Raw genomic sequence first — 17755 nt, 5'->3', positions numbered from 1 at the left:
TGATGAGGAGAGAGAGAGGGAACTCGGTTAGAGACATAAGAGACATCCTACAGTAATAAAGCCCAGGTTTCATATGGGTTGGGACATCTATGTTTTTGGAGAAAAGGGGATGGCTTTGTAGTTTTTGTATTACATTGTTCTATTGAACTCTAACGTATTGAGGAGATGTTCTTGGGGTTACGAATTCAGAAATGAAGTTTTTAAATTTATTTATACTTGAGAAGGACTCTTGCCACTTACACTTCAAGATCATGTTGAAAGAACTTTTTTTGATAAACAGCACCGATTTCCAGGAAGGTGAAACATTTATTTCGGTTCATACAGTTCTTCTGGTAGTTCCTTGTGGATAAGAGACTCCAGAATACTGTAACTACAGTAGAACTGGAGCAGATTCTCCGGTAGTTTGAATTTATTACTGACTTTCTTCTCCATTAAAACAGTATTGCAAGAATGTGTGTATTTCCTTTACTCGTTTGGCAACCAAATAGCCTGCCATTTTGTTACTGATCGTTAATCAACTTCTACCGTAAAACCCCCTATTACCCAGTAGCAAGAGTTTGGAGCACTATATCTCAACAGCCTTTAGAGCTATTCAACTAAAGAAATGTTTCATAAATAGTGTATTTTGTCTGTTGGCAACGTTTTTGATATCTCCATTGAGAAAAAAGATAGACTGCGTTAAATACACGGCGGAAGGGCATTTCTAACAGAGGTACATTTTTTCGTCTGATAATTCCTCACCACTGCCACTGACCACTGTCATAATCATTCGTTTACCAAAAAAGATACTTCTATTGATGACACACAAATGTATATATTTATGCATTCCAAACATTTGTATGAATCAACAAAAAAAAAGAAATGAAATCAGTGATCACTCTTTTCTAGGTGCTGCTTCTCTCTTCCATTTTCCATCTGCTTTAATCATTTTTCCGATAACCTTTCCATTCGACACAATATCCAAACTTTTCGCATTAAAATACTCGAAAAAGTCTTCGGTGACCCAGAAGTTGACAAACTTCAATCCAATTACCAAATAGTTTATATACTTGTTCACAAAATAACATTTGTCCGCGTATTCACTCGTCGAACATTCCATTTCAACTCGAAACATATCATTTAAAATATATAAAAATAGTGCGATGATTAATGTTTTTGCAAGTGTATTTGGAGGAGATTCCAATTGTAAACGATACTGGGAATTCTGTTGACAGATTGCTTGAAATGATATTACTAGTGTGGGGATAAGTATGAATGTGATGAAGTGGGAGATTGGATTGAAGAACTGAAATGTTATAAAGAACATAATAGAAATCAGTGTGAACAGCTCACCATGAGATCAAACATCATTTGCCAGATGTAGGTGATTATATTTATCATGAGTATAGAACACACAGCACATAACTTCATTATGATTAATTTACCTCTATCCAACTTTTTGAGTTTCATATATTTTCGAAATAAATTCCAAGTGGCTGAATGAAATGAAATAACAGCACAAATAACAGATAATTTCAACTGTTTCTCGATAAACTTTTGAACTTCTTCTTCTTGTTCATTTTGAATTGATCTCTCACTAGGCATGGATAAAACTAAAAAAGGAAAAAAGAGCAGCAAAAAGATATAAGTTGCTCCAGTGACCATAGCAACAACCTGGAAATTTTCAAGCCTATAATTATTACGAATGAAAAAAAGATGAGGTAAAAGCAAGGAGAAAAGTAATTCCAACTAACCGGAAAAGAAAAATAAAACGTTTTATTATCGCTGTGTCTGAAAAGAGTCTCGTTTCCTTTTTGGCAGATTGAATGAGTTTTTCATATGAGCTTTTCTAAGGATATACATTTTATGAGAACACATAAAAGTTTTCATTTCAGAAACTAACTACATGATGAAAAGGTTAGTAGAGTTCCTAAAATTTATCACCGCATTATGAAAGAAGATATTTTCTGGTACAAAATAAACTCTTTATTTACAAAAACATCATGGAAATAAGAAAAATGATATTAAATACAATGTTGGCAAAAGTGGTCTTTGGAAAAATTCATTATAAAAACTAATATTCGAATTTCTAATAGTGTTATTGGTCATCTACACTAATCTCTTCCCAATTACCATTCCTTGTTTTGCGAAGAATTCCAATCTTCCTTCCCCTCGAGAGAATATTGAGAAATTTAGCTTTCCAAAACAACCAAAGATCAGTAATTAACCACATGAAATAATAATAAACAACACTAGTCAATCGACCTATCCATAAACTTTGAATATGACATAAATCAATAGATACGCTTTTCGGACAACGTCCATAACTCGGTGGATAGTATTTATGGATTGATAAGTTGACGATCAGTAGAAGCATTTTGATCCGAGTATCCATAGAAGAGTCTCTTTGAATTCGATAGGCTGTGGATTGTTGAATGAAACAGAAGAGCAAGATACAAAGTGGTGGAAATGTCGCCCAACTGATTAGGATGTTCGAAGGGAATGCAAGCTGTAAATCAGAATTTGAATCTAGTTGTTGTTTCATTTGATCAGTTTTAGTAGGATTTTTTCTCCTTTTCTCTCAAAATACTTGTTTTCGAAACGGTGGTGAGCTCAGTTTCTCGAAACTAACCTTAACATCGAAATAAGTTCTCCATGTCCAAATGTCAAAAATAAGATAAGCAAAACAAATCAAGTTAACTGATTTCATATACAGAAGGATTTTCCATGTCAAATTTTTGCCCTGAATAAACTTTCTGAATATACGGTAAATAAGTAGATAATGGAGAAATACAAACAACATGTATATGTATACTTTTTGAAGAATAATTTGATCTTTTGAGAGTTTGATAGTGGAATTTGAATTGTATATAGGGAACTGAGACATTTTTGGAAGAAGGGAAGATATCTTCTGAAAAAGAAATTGAAGCTCCGCTTCTAACAAGATCGCATCTCGAGTACTAGGTTGTCTTGACAACAGAAACAGAAAACAATAAAAAAGGCTATTATTATTTATTGGAGGATAATAACTTGGTACGATTACAACGAATTGAAAATATATGCAAGAGTGAAGAAGTGAACTTACTCGGCAATCGGGAAACCAATTTGGAAGATGCAGTATCAATGGGAAAAAAAGAATCTGAGCGCATGAGAAGCAAGGAAATCAAGAAAATGGAAGAACACATAACATCCCGTAGTAGAACTTTAGTGAAACTAGTAAGAATATGGAATGAAGGAATACAATTCCGTGGTCGGAACCCTGGATAAATCCAGTAAGAGTATGGAATAAAGGAATGATATCCCGAGATCGGAACCCTGGATAAATCCAGTAAGAGTATGGAATAAAGGAATAAAATTCCGAGATCGGAACCCTGGATAAATCCAGCAAGAAGAAAGATTTTTGAGAAAAAACGATACCTGCAGACCGGAAAGTACGAAACTGAAGCAAAAAAAGCGCGACAACGAAACTTTTTAAAACGGTGAGTTGGAATTTTCGACGTGGCAATAATAACAGCTACACGCGTCACGAGAAGTTCACGCTTTTTACCAAACCCGTTCTCTATTTTTCTCAAAAGACGTGAAGAATTATTTTTACACGTTTTAATTTAACTTTTTAAAATTTATATTTCTCTTCGTAATAATTTTATCGAAATATCCAATTGCAAATCATGCACCAAAATATCCGGAACTGAACACTTTATTCATTAAATATCCAAAAATATCAAAAATATCAAAGTTATCCAGTTTTTCTTCACAATTGTAAGTTATCTAGGCAGTAGCCGACATCGGGATTGTGAATGTTCCAGCTGGAGTGACTGAAGCAAATGCAGCCTGAGCATCAGTTGCATCAGCTGGTGCATTGGCGAAATGAATGACAAGTTTGTCTTCTTTCGGTGCTCCAGCAGTACGAGTGATTTGGATATCCTTTGATCCAGATGGATTAATGAATCCGAACACTGGAGTGATACGGTACTCATTGTTGTTCGAAGACTTGATCTGAAATATAGAAAGTTGAATTGGTTAGAGGACTGGAACTGAGTATACCTTGAAGATGAGCTTATCAGCTCCTCCATTGACAAGCTTGTGAGTAGAAGCTCCTCCGGCTGCTGGAACAGTGCATGCTGGTGGATCGGCGGTCAAAGACATGTTTTTGGTGTTGGTCTACCGAAGGTTCAGAGAAGTTTGAACTCTGATTGTTTTATCTGATATTTATAACAATGCGTTATCAAGATGTAATACTGCTCTAGTTCAGAAATTTTTGAGAAAAATGAAATTTCCAGGTGCTCATTCCAAATATGAAAAATTAAATAAGGGCTGGTCCAAATCAGAATTATCTCAATATCGAATTAGTTCTTTGTCTATTGATCAGAACTAAATATTTTTTAGAGATGCCATGCGTTTTAGACCCATAATAATCAGAAAGTTTTGATTCGCGTCAGATAGGGTTCCCAAAGCTACCAGCCTAATTAGCCATTTTTCATTTCATGAAAACACAAATATGTTTATCAAACTCGTTTTAATTTATTTTCGAGTCACGTCAACGTGATGGTTTGTGGTTAAGGTCAGTAGTTCATCTTGATAAGAATCTTTGCTATAAATAAGAGACGAATCAATAGAAGAAGTCAGTGTTCAAACCTCACCGAACTTCAACCAAAGCCAAAAACATGTCTTTGACCGCCGATCCACCAGCATGCACTGTTCCAGCAGCCGGAGGAGCTTCTACTCACAAGCTTGTCAATGGAGGAGCTGATAAGCTCATCTTCAAGGTATACTCAGTTCCAGTCCTCTAACCAATTCAACTCCTTCAATCCTTCCAGATCAAGTCTTCGAACAATAATGAGTACCGTATCACTCCAGTGTTCGGATTCATTGATCCATCTGGATCAAAGGATATCCAAATCACTCGTACTGCTGGAGCACCGAAAGAAGACAAACTTGTCATTCATTTCGCCAATGCACCAGCTGATGCAACTGATGCTCAGGCTGCATTTGCTTCGGTCACTCCAGCTGGAACTGTCACCATTCCAATGTCGGCTACTGCATAGATCTAGAACGACGCAATTGTCCAGACTGTGTTTGTTCGAAATTTCTAAATAAACTTGGATGAATTTGAATATTCTTTTTGTTCTTTTATCGAAGTTTTTGGTTTTATTCACCTGCCATGCGATGCTTTAGTCATCCACCTCTTCGTTGTTCTCTTCGTTGTTCTCTTCGTAATTTTCATTCTCAACGACTACGATTATCTGAGTAGCCCATTCGTTTCCATTCCATATTATCATCCCAAATGGACCCAACTCTTCAGAACAAACCCAAAGTGTTCTAGATTTCCAATATAAAATGAACTCGAAGACACAGAAAAGGGAATAAAATTGATAGCCAATCATCATAAACTTCACACATTTCGTCTCTAAATCACCGATATTCCTGGTTCGATCAGTATAGAATATCCTAATTGGTTCTGTGTGGTATAAGAGAGTGGACACACAGGAAGAAATGAAATTAGGGAATACTTGAATATTATTTGATTCAAAATTTTCTAGACTTAAATACCATGCAGTACTTTGGCCATTGGCACCGAATAGAATAACAACCAGGTGAAACCAAATGAATAAAAAAGTCCGGGAGGAATAATAGTAATATTCAAACTGGAAGAAAAGTCATTTTGAAATGCTATTCTGTGAAAAACTTACAAAGAATTCCAGTTTTGGATTCCAAAAATACCCGAAAATCCACATGGATGTTAAAGAAACTGCTATTGAAAACTTCACACTGAGCAATTGAGTTCTTGTGATTCGGACTGTTTCGAAGAAGGATGTAACTCTCCACAAGACGATTGAAAAATATAAAATACAGAAGAAACAGGATATCCAGAGACAGAGATTATACTTCTCCGCAAAAGAAACAACTGAATTTCTCGAAATAAACTCCATTTTATACGAAATATGATGTGAAAGTGAACAGACGAAGTTGAGTTGTTTTGAGTTTTGAGATGGCTGTCGATTGCTAGGTAACCCATCTTCTGTCTTAACTTGAAAACAAAAAATGAAGGGATATAATTAGTATCTGGGGAAAATAATAGTTGTCTCGTATTTTCAAAACGATCAATACAAGAGTAGCACTAGGCACGGAAAAATAGACGAGCCAACCGTCATTTCCAAAGTAAAAAATAATGAAATCCGGACAAACAGACACACGAAAAGAAACAAACGTAATAGAGGAATTACGTGAACCCCTTGCTCCTTCCCTAACTTCTTTTTGTTCTCGTAACGAGAAAAATTCCCAATATTGTTCGTTATTTCAAAATGAAAAACACAACTTCTTCCTATGATGATCAATCATATGCAAGTGGAAGTAAGTCACTAAAGGATGGATGAAGCTGCTCCGAAATTGACTATATCTTGATTAAAATCGGTTTAGATATTAAGAGAATTAAGAATAACCTATACATTCGTGCGAGTTATTAGAGTAGACTTAGTTCATTGAAAAGCTGATTACGGTTACGTTCTCAAGTTATGATTCTCCCAACCGTCTCGTATCAAAATACCCATTTTAGAAACCTTTTCTCATTATCCAGATTCCCATTTTCAGTCATAACGACCCAATACACCGATACAACACACCTGGAAATTGCCGGACTCCCAAAACGTGCGTCATACGAAGAAGATATATCGAAAACCGAACAAAATGACCTATCAATGGATAAAACACAGAGTGCCGAGGAGAGTTCGAGACTCGAATCTCTGAAAAGCTCGACTGCAATCAGTATCAGTCCGCTAAGAATTTCTTATGAGGTGCGGTGATTCAGGTTTATCCCGATGTCTTCATTTTCCCTTTGTTTCCAGAAACCACGTGTCTGCTCCTTCATTCATTTCAAAACCTTCACTCACATCATTGCAATTTGTCTTATTCCTCTCATCCTCGTTGATACTGTTTTCATTTTTCAATCAACAACGTTTCATGAAGATCTCTTTCGAGATCGCGATCATTTATGTGATTTAGCTGGACCTGTGAACTCGATGGCTCTGTTATTTAGTCTGTGCCACGTCGCAATATGGTTTTATCGAAGGGAATCAACATTGAGGTCCGCGAATTTGACGTTTTGGGTTACGGTAGGTGTCTTTACTATGTATGCATCTCCTCTTTTTCAATTGCAGACACTCACTACCGGATGCCTTTCCATTTCTGGATTCTTGCTTTGGACCGCCCCTCCCCACTACATGCCACGTCAACAAATCATCGTTCCCTTCCAATATGTCTCATTTTTTGGATCAATTATTGCATTGAGTGTGGCAATTATTGCAGTTTTCTTCGAATGGAGAGCATCGAAATATGCAATTACTTATTGAAGAAAATAAGAGAAGTATCGGAGAAATTATTGAACAAGAACTGAAACTATTTATTGAAATTTAACTAATTCGTATCGTATTTTTGAACTATAGTCGTTAGAGATTTTTATTGTTCTTAATGTGCCTGATTTTCAAAAATAAAGTAGCTGTGCTATTTTTGCTCCGGAACATTCAGAGGTTGTTTGCAATATTACATTAGGTTATTCAAGAACATAAGACACTTCAAAACATCACAATACTTAAAGAATATATCAGTCTCAACTGCTACCATACTTGCAAAGGGCCGAGCCGGGCCGGGCTATGACGAGAATTTTCACGGCTTGGTCCGGCCCGCCCGAAAGCCCGGCTAAAAATTTGAACTAAAATTTGAACGAAAATTTGAAATTTTTTCCAAAACGTCGAATTTTTGACTATACTTCAGAATTCAGTCAAAACCTAGTCATGCATCAAAAATTTGAATTTTTTGGGGAATTCAAAAAAGTTGGTGAATAAATAGGTACCTTTTTTGCAGCCGGAACTTCCGGCCGGACCGAGCCTTGAAAATTCTCTAACGGCCCGGCCGAAAATTTGCAAGTATGACTATTACTGTGTTCCGAAAAGCACGAAGTGGGTTCAAAAGGAACAATTTTCACTCGAATCTCCAGAGTAGCCCCTCATTACTCTCCTCTAACTCTCTTAAAGTGAAAACAGTGATCACCTGAACATAGAAAAACAAACCCCTTTCACTCTCCCTCTCTTACCTGTGTCCCCCTTTCCACGGAACAAATCCTTTCTCTTCTCTTATCCCTCCTGACGTCTTCTTCTTCTTCCCTTCTTATCATCAATTATCGCAAAACAGTTGCATATGATGCTTCGCCTTCCCATTTGTCTACCTTCCGAAGCTTTGACCTGAATTCTTTCTGATAACTGACCCACTGTCTTTCCTCTTCTTCTACTTCGGCTTTTCTTCTCGTTTTTCGATAAGAATCGAAAGAAGAAGAAGAAGAAGAAAGAGAAATCGAGAAAAGAAAGTCTATATTCGGGTGTCGCTGGTCATTGTCACTTTTCTGCTATGCTCCTTCCATTTCTTCTCTTATTTCTTATTCCGATTAGCTTAATAGGTAAGCATCTTTTTTCACGTGGATTTTGTTGAATTCCATTGTTTATTTTGTAATTTGACACGGCTGTTAGAGGAAGATCAATTGGTGTTTTGAAGCAAAAAGTGTGAAATTCTTGTTTTTCTCACTTCTTTGTTGAACACTTTCTCAAGAAACAATGAAAGCTTTTGGTAGATAAGAGAGAGACAGTAATATAGATCCAGAAATTCGAATAAACAAACAAACAAACAGATGAACAAACATTTCTCAGAATTGAGTATTTTACAGAACATTTTGAACTTCCAACAGAACATATCTCTACCGTAGACTAGACAAGACGTGAAACATTTTTTCGCCTTTAAAAAAATATTTGTTTTTTAATAAACTAGTACGCATACATTTTCTATAGTCAACTTTCCTAATTTCAATAGTTCTTACACCCCAAGTCCCAACAAACAGTACCATCCACCGTAACCGTTGCCATCCTCGTTCAAATCCTTTTTTCTCTCGTTTAGCCACTTTTTTCCGAACTATTCGAAGAGATCTTTATCTAGTATCACTTTCATCATCTTCATTCTTTTCAAAGTCTAAACGGTATTTGGCGAAAGTGAAATTAAGGACAATTGATTCATCATCATCATTTCCTTCTTTTTTCTTTCTCCTGATGGGATGATGATGAAAAAATGAGATGAATAGAGGGAGAGATGTCTCAAAAGAAGGGATATGACGTAACCGAAATTTAAACTTTTAAAGCAATTTGTGAATTGCTAAACCAGTGATCCGAAGTTCTATTACTTCTATTTTACTTATGGTTTAATTGGATCACTAGCTGCTCCAGCACACCCAAAACAGTTATCATATATACATTGAAAGTTGAATTAAATTTTCACATTTTCAGAATGTCAACTTCATGATCTTGAAGTAACAACTCAACCAGCATGGGCACCAACTGGAAGACTGAATCAATTCAATGGATTCGCCACACCAAGACCTTCTTTGTTACCTGCTAATGCGCAGATGGGTACGGTTTTTTAAGCGGATCTTTTTGAAAGTTTCTGTGATTCGAATCCCTCAAAAACTACATTTACAATTTACGACTTTGATATGAAACTCAACTTTCCGACAATCAAAAATTGTGTCAATAATCTCAAAAATATCTTTTAGTATACGCTTCCGTCTGGGCTGCCTGGTCTGCCTGGTCTTTCTGTTCCGACTCGAAACGTATTCGTGTCCGTGCTTGTAACACCGTTCGTGGCTTCCGATGTCTCGGTCCAAATCAACAAACAGAAGCATGTGATCCAGCAACAAGTCCAATTCTTGGAAGACCTCCAAGACCAAATGCAATTAATTCTGATGATTATGATACGGTAGATCCATGGCAAGAGGATCGAGTGGAAGCATTGAAACAACTGTATCCAGATGAGACTATCGATGAAAAATTGAATCATTTGCCAGATCATGAAAAGGAGAAATTGAGAGCAAGGCTGTTGCCACCAACTCAAATGAGTCATGAGCTTCTCACTCGACCAGTCAATGAGCAAGACGGAGCCCCAGGAGCCACTCCAGAACGACTGTTTGGTGCCAGACCAAAGGCGTTTGGCACTAGAACAAGAGCCTTCGCTGTACCGAATTCTGCTGGTCAAGCTGGAGAGGAAGCTTTGAAATTTCCAGAACTTTTGAACGATGACCAATTCTTCTCTGATATTACAAACGAGGACAAGTCGATTTCTACTCAAGGAAAGCTGGAAGACTTTTCGAAAATCGAGGACTTCCAGGCATCAGTTGACGCCGCCGAGGCTAAGCAGAATCTAGAAGAGTTCGAGAAGTTAGTGGAAGAACACGAGATTCCTCGGCCACCAAAAAATAGAGGAGAAGGAACTTTCAGTGCTAAATCCAAGAATTCTCAAGCTGCACAAGTACCAGAAGTCATGGAGATTTCAGATGAAATGCAAAAGCTGTCAGATTCAATGGATGGACCGAAATTTTCAAATCAAGGATTCACAGAGGACGTATTTGGAAGTATTGAGGAGTTGATGAAACCAATGGAGACTACAAAAACTACAAAGATGCAGAAGACTACAAAGACTACAACTATTCCTTCAACTACTACAACTACAACCACTCCCCGCCCAACAACAACAACTCGAACTACCACAACAACAACAACAACCACAACACCTGCTCCAACTACTACAACAACAGAAACAACAACAACTCAACGTCGTACACCAATGCGTGTAACTCCACGACTACCTACAGTAATCCCCGAGGATACTGTAGAATTGGTGACACCCAGTATGCCGTCGAAAGTTGAGAAAATGAATCCGGAAATGATCAACTTCTTTGAGGAGGAAATGATGGTGGAGCAGCAGATGACTACGAAGAAACCTTGTGAGTTTTAAAAAATAAATTTCACTTTTTACAAATGAATTCAAATATTAAATAGTCGGAAACACACTTTGTTTTCAAGTCAAGTCCTTCAAGTCCTTCAGTTTCAAAAAAGTTCGAAGCTTTAAAAAATCCCGATGAACTTGATTCTCTGGGAACGGGAACTTCGACAACGATCGGTTCGATTACTGTAGGCGCTTTGAACTCCGTTCTTTCCATAGCCATGGTTGTCGATGCATTTTGCGTTCGAATTCGTGATTTTTTGCTTTTGAAACATGGAATTCTCATTTATTGTTACTGTGAATCCAGTTGGGCATTCCTCGCGTCTGGACAGAACGAAGTGATGGTTGGTAATAAGAAATAAATGGGAAAAGAGTTTTCACTTTCTATCCGAAATTTCTTCAGTTGAGAACTTTGAATACTTTAGTTCTTGAGATAACCTTCATCTGAAAACACTCTGAATAACAAACCATCTTTCTTGAGTAACCTTCTCTAATCCATTCAATCGATTCTTCAATTCTTCCATCTCTTTTTCTACTTCAGTTGTCTGAAATGAGAACTTCCTTCCAACCGGTTTTTCAGTTCTTATCCAATCATCAGCCACTGTTTTCGTCTGATTCAGAAAATTTTTCCTAAACGACTAGTTTCAATCTAATTCTCACATGTGGTAAAAAGAGAATGACACTGAAATCCGCTATATTTGGAACAATATTTAGGGTTTCTGAAGTTAACAGTATTTTTAATTTTGAAAAACTGGATCCTGGAAATTCTCAACTCTGATGGATATAAAAGTTAAAAGAGCGTATCCGTAGTGATTTAGTCTTGGAGTTTCATGGGAAAACATGAGAGCAGGATAATCGGACAACTTTGAATATGAATGATTTTCAGGGAAAACTGCCATTCACTATGGAGAAGTGATTCCAAAAATGATTCCGACAGCAACTACAACTCAAGCCCCGCCTCCTCCACCGCCGACAACTACAGTATCTTCTGGATTCCCGATTCCAGAAGAGATATCACTTGACACGTTGCACGCGTTGGATTGGATGCTGGCAAATATGACAAAAGCGGCTGAGGAAGAAGGAATTGCTAATGGGTTAGTTGGAGACTGGGGGAGTGTTATCTGTATCTGTCTGTCTGTATATTTGTTCAAATGTCCGGGCGTTCTTGGATAAGAGTTTCGAAATGAATTACCCGGAAACAGTTTGCGAGTGTTTAAAACATTAAAAATAGACAGTATTCGGGTTTGTCGAGATGTCCAGTTTTAAAGATTGGAAACACCAAAACCGCACTTGTGCCCAAACATCCGGTTCTCACATAAAACTTTTTCCATTATGTCTATCTGTCTATCCTCACATCCAGATTTCCATCAACTTCTTAATTTCCAGAAACGAGCTCCGCCTCCGTCTCGACAACTCATCTCCATCTGAATCAATTCCTCCATCCACCAAAATTCTCTCCAAAAAACCGAAACCTTCTCAAAAGAAAAAGAAGAATCGTGTCAAGACCCATCGTACGAAGATCATTCAACTTCACTACGGAGAGGTCGTTCCGGCGGAACAAGCGAATCGAAAATTCCCAAAATTCCGTGCAAAGAATGCGCATCGTGCCAAGGTATACGGAATCAAGACGTCGTCAATTCCAGAAGAACAATTGAAAATTCAAACGAAGAAAGAGGAATTGGTGGATGAAATCAATGATTTGAGAGATTTAATGGAACAAATGGATGAGAGAATCGAATCAAGATCTGCCCTAATGGAAGATAATTATGATAATATTCTCAAACCAAAACATGTTAGTTTCTGCTCAAAAGGGAAAGAAAAAGGGCTTAAATGGGAGGAGTCTGAAAATGGGCATGGTCAATCTTTAAAATATCTCACTTTTCCAGGAGCACGATTCTCCATATCGTCATCGACAAGTCTAGTAGTTCCAGAAGACTTCAATTAATCAATTTTCAAATGGAGCAGAAAAAAGCAGATCTTACCTCAAGGATGTCATCTCGATTTAATTAATTAAAATGTTAATATTATTGTTAATAATTCGGATTTAGCTTATAATTTTCTTTTTTCACTAATAAATTATTAATACTTTTTGTTGAAATTATTGAAATGGAATTACACAATTGAATCTGGAAAATTCCTTTTCTAGGCACTTGAGAGCTGCATTTCTATAGTTTAATGTCCGTCCCAATGTGTTTTATCAGTTGTTGCTGGCGATCTACTCGAACGTTTCTCAAAATTAACACGACCTCTTCGAAAATTATGATTTTTATGGGTATCCGATACAAATCAACAACAATAAAATGGTATTGTAACAACAAGGAAAACTTGAAAAAACAGTGGAGATTTGAAGAAAGAAAAGAATAAAACAAAAACAATTGAGGATAACAATGAAAACAAAAATTGATTTAGAAAACATTCGAGAAAGGCATATGAAAAAACTAATAAGAACTGATGAATTTAGTGTTTCTTTGTCTTCATACGATGAGCAACACGAGCCTTCTGGAATTTCGGATCTTCTGGTCCATGACGCGCGGCCTTCACAGATTTACGAGATACCGAAGCAAGTGCAGAAGTGAATCCTTTTCCTTTTCCGCCACCTCCAATCTTCTTCTTCAATCCACTTCCATTCTTCTGTTGTGGTTTCTGAACTCCGCGTGCGCCCGCATTCACCAATGGAATATCTCGAAGTGATGATTTCGCATTAGCCTTCTTTTGGTTCTGTTGACGTCCTGCTCCAGATTTTCCAGTTGATTCAACGACAGCACGAATCTTGCGATTCTTCGTGTGACGAGCACGTTTCGCGGCACGTACGTGGAATGCTGCTTCGTGTTCGATGGCTATTTCTTCAGACGACTTCGATGCGTTTGCCTTCTTTCTGGCATCAATCTTCATTTGACGTTTCTCCTCGCGTTTTCGTTGTTTCTCTGAAAATTCAAATAATAAAATCACTATTAAAACATAATTTTTGACAACTTACCAACTTGTGACTCCTTCATCAACCAAACTCTTCTCTCATTTCCAGCCTCTCCGGTCTCTAATGCATGTTGAGTCTTTGCCATAGACGACTCAGCAATACGGAGCTCCTTTTCAGCTCTGTCTTCTTCATCAATCTGTTGAATCGTCTCTTCCAAATCATCAATCCTTCTTCTATATGCTTCAACAACTTCCGGTGCAACAAGACGTTGTTTCAGTGTTCTATCAGCATTCGAGTTCACAATTTCTTTCAATAATTTTCTCTCTTCTTCTCCAACCAATGAAATAGATCTTCCAGCTTTACCAGCTCTCGCAGTACGACCAACACGATGAATATATTGTTTAATTGACTTTGGCATATTCATATTAATTACAGTTTGAACTCCTTCAATATCCAATCCACGAGAAGCTAAATCAGTTGAAACAAGTACGTCGATTTCTCCTTTTTTGAATTTAGACAATGATTCGATACGTTGTCCTTGAGTGAGACTCGACTGCATTTGTCCCACTTTAATACCAAGAAGACCCAAAAGAATTTGCATTCTTTGACAGTCCTTTTTAGTACGAACGAACACAATTGTATTTGTCTGGAATGTACGTGTCACTAGAGCAGCAACCATCGATTCCCGATCAGTTTCCCTTCCAGCACGGATTCTGATGAACTCTTGACGAAGTTTCAGAGCAGTATCTGTATTCTCATTGATGAAGATTTTGACTGGTCTCTGGAGTGACATGGATGCCAACTCATCAATCTCTTCGGTCATTGTGGCGGAGAAAAGGAGAGTTTGACGATTTTCAGCACAAAGACGAATCAACTCGTTCATTTGATCACGGAAAGCTTCTTCGAGCATACGATCAGCTTCGTCAAGAACGAGAACCTGGAAAATTGAACAGAGAATGCATTTTTTATTTAAATTTTTCTTACCTCAATTGAACCCAAGTTGAAATTTGGTGAGTTATGCAAATGATCGATAAGACGTCCTGGGGTGGCCACGACGACATCTGGACCCGAACGGAGAGCAGCTTCTTGTGCTTTCAGATCCAATCCTCCTGAAAAACAATGAATTTTGAAAACTCAGATTTCGAGACATGCTCTGCAAAATCAGTTTTTTGCACTTTTTTCCTGATCGGTTTTTTTTTCAAAAAAAGAGAATTTCTACCCCTTTGTTATATACGTCAGCTCCCTAGGAATCCCTGCTGAGCAAACATTGCCATCTGTGGCGGCGTGTATCAATCCCCATTTTCCATCTAATCCTCATTCATTTTCAACTATGAACCGTCGAGAGAAGCACCGTCATGAGCTTGCTCTTCTCGCTTCTACAGGTAAATTTTTGAACTTATTTTTGAGATGAGTGACTGGAATTGCAGGTGCATATCACATGTATGATCAATGGACCCGTTCACTGTTACCATTCGTTCAATGGAATCTGACGCCCGGAGTGGGAATGGATAATTTCATTTGGCTCACTGCAATTAGTACCAGTTTCACGTTGATTGGAACGTTTTTCGTGGCACGAATGGTAATATTCGAATGAAAACGTTTTCGACTTCATGTTTTCAGATTGAAGTGATGGGACTCCGTAACAGTGCTATGATATCCTCTGCATTCGTTATCCTCTACCAATTTCTCGTCTGTCAATTCACGAATCTCTACGTTTACATATTCCTCCAATCACTTCTTCTGTTCAATAATATGCAAATGATTATAGACGCAGCTATTCTGAATCTGGAATCCGAAGATGGAGACTACAAAAAGCGAACCAGATTGATCACTCGAATCATGATTCCACAGAGTATCGGATATGCTCTTGGACCTTATTGTGCACTTCAGATGATCTTCTTCGTAACACCATCGTTAGAAATCTCTCAAGCATTGTGTGGATTCTTGGCAATTATCACACTTCTTCCAGTTATTTGGAACTGCTTCCCAGATAATCCAAGTACAAGTGAGTAATTGAATAAAGAAAATTGCTGAACTTCGAGTCATATTCAAACTTTTCTAGATCTCTCCCTGGTACCAGATTTCAGTGGATATTTTGAAGCATTAAAGAGTGACAATGTCAAACTCTATTCCTTGCTTCTTATGATGGTCACTGGTCCATATACCGCTTATGACTCTTTACTCAGAAACTCAATGGCTTCTAGTGCAATTCGTGATCCTAACAACATGCACAACTTATTCCTTACTTTGGGTCTCACTACAGTGTTGGTGAACACTGTATTGTTGCCAAAACTTCAAACAGTGATTTCAACGCAAGTATTGTTGTCTGGATCATTTTCGGTGTTGGCTGGAAGTTATATCTATTTGGCTGTCTTCCACGACTTAATTCATTTATTCATTGGGATGCCTGTTCAGGTGAGTTGAAAAGAAACGATCGCGGACGAAGGAAAAATAGTGATCAATTTTTCATGTTACCAAAAAAGTGAAGATGTCAGTTTAGATGCAAATGGTACTTCGGCGACTAGGTAATTTCATTCGCTGACTTCAGCCCCTGATCAAACTAAATCTTTTTCGTCGAACAGACTGCTTATTTTTGAGGAAGGTCGATACCTAAAAGGCTCAAAGACCACACACATTCGTCCGGTAGTTCCGTTTCCCGCCTTGTTTGTCTTCTTTCCTTCGGTCAATCCACACTTTCTATTGTTATATTTTTATTGTTGCAGGTGGCTGCGGCGACAATCTGCATCGGCGAACTCTCCTCCCAACTGATGGGTGCCATTGGAAAACGGAAGGCTGGAACAGCGGCATCAGTTCTTCGAATGAGTCAACTGGCTGCTACTTTACTTGTTCCATTTGTTCACGGCACTATTGTTCCACATCATGATGTAGTTTCTTTATGTTTAATGAGTGCTGCACTTTCTGGATTAGCTGTTGTAATGATCAAAAAGTTCGGAACATCCATGGTTTTCAGTTCTGGGTATTTGCCAGGTTTCTCTGGGAAATATGATTAGATATTGGGTTTTTGTTTAGATTTTATCAAGCTCGGTTACTCGAAGATTTTGGTTTATATTTATTTTGCAATAAACAATGTTTAAGTGTAGCTTTTAACGTTTATAGCACCACGGCGCGAGCTTCAAAAAATGACTAACTGAAGAGATCAGTCTGTATATCCAACAGATCGCGAACCTTTTCGGACATGTTATCACTTCGGAATCATTTAACGAGGTGTTCGAAGACATTGCTTTCATGGCAGAACATTCCGTCTCTTTCTCACTTTCTTGTTTATAGAACACAGGCTGATCTTTTGGGATTTCGTAAGCTTTTGATTACGTCATCAGTCTGATAGTATCCGGTTTTCTCATTAAACAAAACATTATGTACCTCTGCAGCATCCAGGTTTATAAAACAAAAAAGAATTTTATAGAAACTGATTCTAGACGAGTTCAGAATTATATAATCTTAGAACTTATTATCATATCTCCAGACAAGCCAATTGAACCCGCTACAGACTCTGAACGATTCCTCAGTTCCGATCGTCTACCACTACAGAAATACTACAGAATTGGTTGATTTTCTAATAATTCCTTTCTCTTTCTCAATGTCTATATCTACTTTCTTTTATCTATTTTCCTATTTTCATTTTCATTAAACTATCGGACATCTTCTTCGCCCTCCTGGAGTATGTATGCGCGTGTCGAGAAAAGTGCTGTTAATCGGTTGTTCACATTGGATGTGTAAAGAGAAAAAGAGATGCGGTGGTCATTGACGATGTCTTCAAGAGAAAGGAGGGTGGATGAGAAGAAAAGAAACCTGTTCTACTTCAGAAGAGAGGATCGCTACAATCTTCCGATTGTACAGAGTGAAAAGAAAAAAAGAAAAAGGGAGAAAACAATCCATACATACTATGCAAAAATCATAGCAGATTGCAACTTTCTTTTCCTTTTTTCTTCTTTCTTCAGACATATCCGTTTTCGGATAGGATTTGAGAAGAACCTATACGAATCAATTTAGTAGTTGTAACTATGTGTTACCACTATTAGTTCTCAGAAT

The 17755-nt window shown here is 37.6% G+C and overlaps 7 protein-coding genes across 7 annotated transcripts; 4 read left to right on the top strand and 3 right to left on the bottom strand.

Moving 5' to 3' along the window:
* Window positions 1–874: 874 nt before the first annotated feature.
* On the bottom strand, window positions 875–1380 carry GCK72_001202 (uncharacterized protein; the record flags this gene model as incomplete). Its single annotated transcript, XM_053722877.1, has 2 exons — window positions 875–1285; window positions 1333–1380. 2 exons carry the CDS (start codon window positions 1378–1380, stop codon window positions 875–877), a joined length of 459 nt encoding a protein of 152 aa, XP_053591522.1.
* Window positions 1381–3747: 2367 nt separating this feature from the next.
* Window positions 3748–4125, bottom strand: GCK72_001201 (uncharacterized protein; the record flags this gene model as incomplete). The annotated part of the gene is made up of 2 exons (XM_053722876.1): window positions 3748–3975; window positions 4024–4125. The coding sequence occupies 2 exons, from the start codon at window positions 4123–4125 to the stop codon at window positions 3748–3750; spliced, it is 330 nt and encodes a 109-aa protein (XP_053591521.1).
* Window positions 4126–4643: 518 nt separating this feature from the next.
* Window positions 4644–5024, top strand: GCK72_001200 (uncharacterized protein; the record flags this gene model as incomplete). Its single annotated transcript, XM_003111335.2, has 2 exons — window positions 4644–4745; window positions 4797–5024. The coding sequence occupies 2 exons, from the start codon at window positions 4644–4646 to the stop codon at window positions 5022–5024; spliced, it is 330 nt and encodes a 109-aa protein (XP_003111383.1).
* A 1257-nt stretch (window positions 5025–6281) lies between these two features.
* GCK72_001199 (uncharacterized protein) lies at window positions 6282–7325 on the top strand (the record flags this gene model as incomplete). The annotated part of the gene is made up of 4 exons (XM_003111041.2): window positions 6282–6330; window positions 6568–6770; window positions 6822–7088; window positions 7134–7325. 4 exons carry the CDS (start codon window positions 6282–6284, stop codon window positions 7323–7325), a joined length of 711 nt encoding a protein of 236 aa, XP_003111089.2.
* A 575-nt stretch (window positions 7326–7900) lies between these two features.
* GCK72_001198 (uncharacterized protein) lies at window positions 7901–12713 on the top strand (the record flags this gene model as incomplete). Its single annotated transcript, XM_053722875.1, has 7 exons — window positions 7901–7931; window positions 9300–9422; window positions 9566–10792; window positions 10894–11139; window positions 11678–11885; window positions 12178–12583; window positions 12678–12713. The coding sequence occupies 7 exons, from the start codon at window positions 7901–7903 to the stop codon at window positions 12711–12713; spliced, it is 2277 nt and encodes a 758-aa protein (XP_053591520.1).
* Window positions 12714–13248: 535 nt separating this feature from the next.
* On the bottom strand, window positions 13249–15317 carry GCK72_001197 (uncharacterized protein; the record flags this gene model as incomplete). Its single annotated transcript, XM_053722874.1, has 4 exons — window positions 13249–13715; window positions 13769–14642; window positions 14690–14814; window positions 15233–15317. 4 exons carry the CDS (start codon window positions 15315–15317, stop codon window positions 13249–13251), a joined length of 1551 nt encoding a protein of 516 aa, XP_053591519.1.
* Window positions 15036–16716, top strand: GCK72_001196 (uncharacterized protein; the record flags this gene model as incomplete). The annotated part of the gene is made up of 5 exons (XM_053722873.1): window positions 15036–15087; window positions 15133–15272; window positions 15326–15710; window positions 15768–16120; window positions 16429–16716. The coding sequence occupies 5 exons, from the start codon at window positions 15036–15038 to the stop codon at window positions 16714–16716; spliced, it is 1218 nt and encodes a 405-aa protein (XP_053591518.1).
* Window positions 16717–17755: the final 1039 nt, after the last annotated feature.

Source organism: Caenorhabditis remanei, chromosome I (genome assembly GCF_010183535.1).
Source record: "Caenorhabditis remanei strain PX506 chromosome I, whole genome shotgun sequence".
Taxonomy (NCBI): domain Eukaryota; kingdom Metazoa; phylum Nematoda; class Chromadorea; order Rhabditida; family Rhabditidae; genus Caenorhabditis; species Caenorhabditis remanei.
The sequence above is the reverse complement of the archived record's forward strand: the minus strand, read 5'-3'. Positions and strand labels throughout refer to the sequence as shown.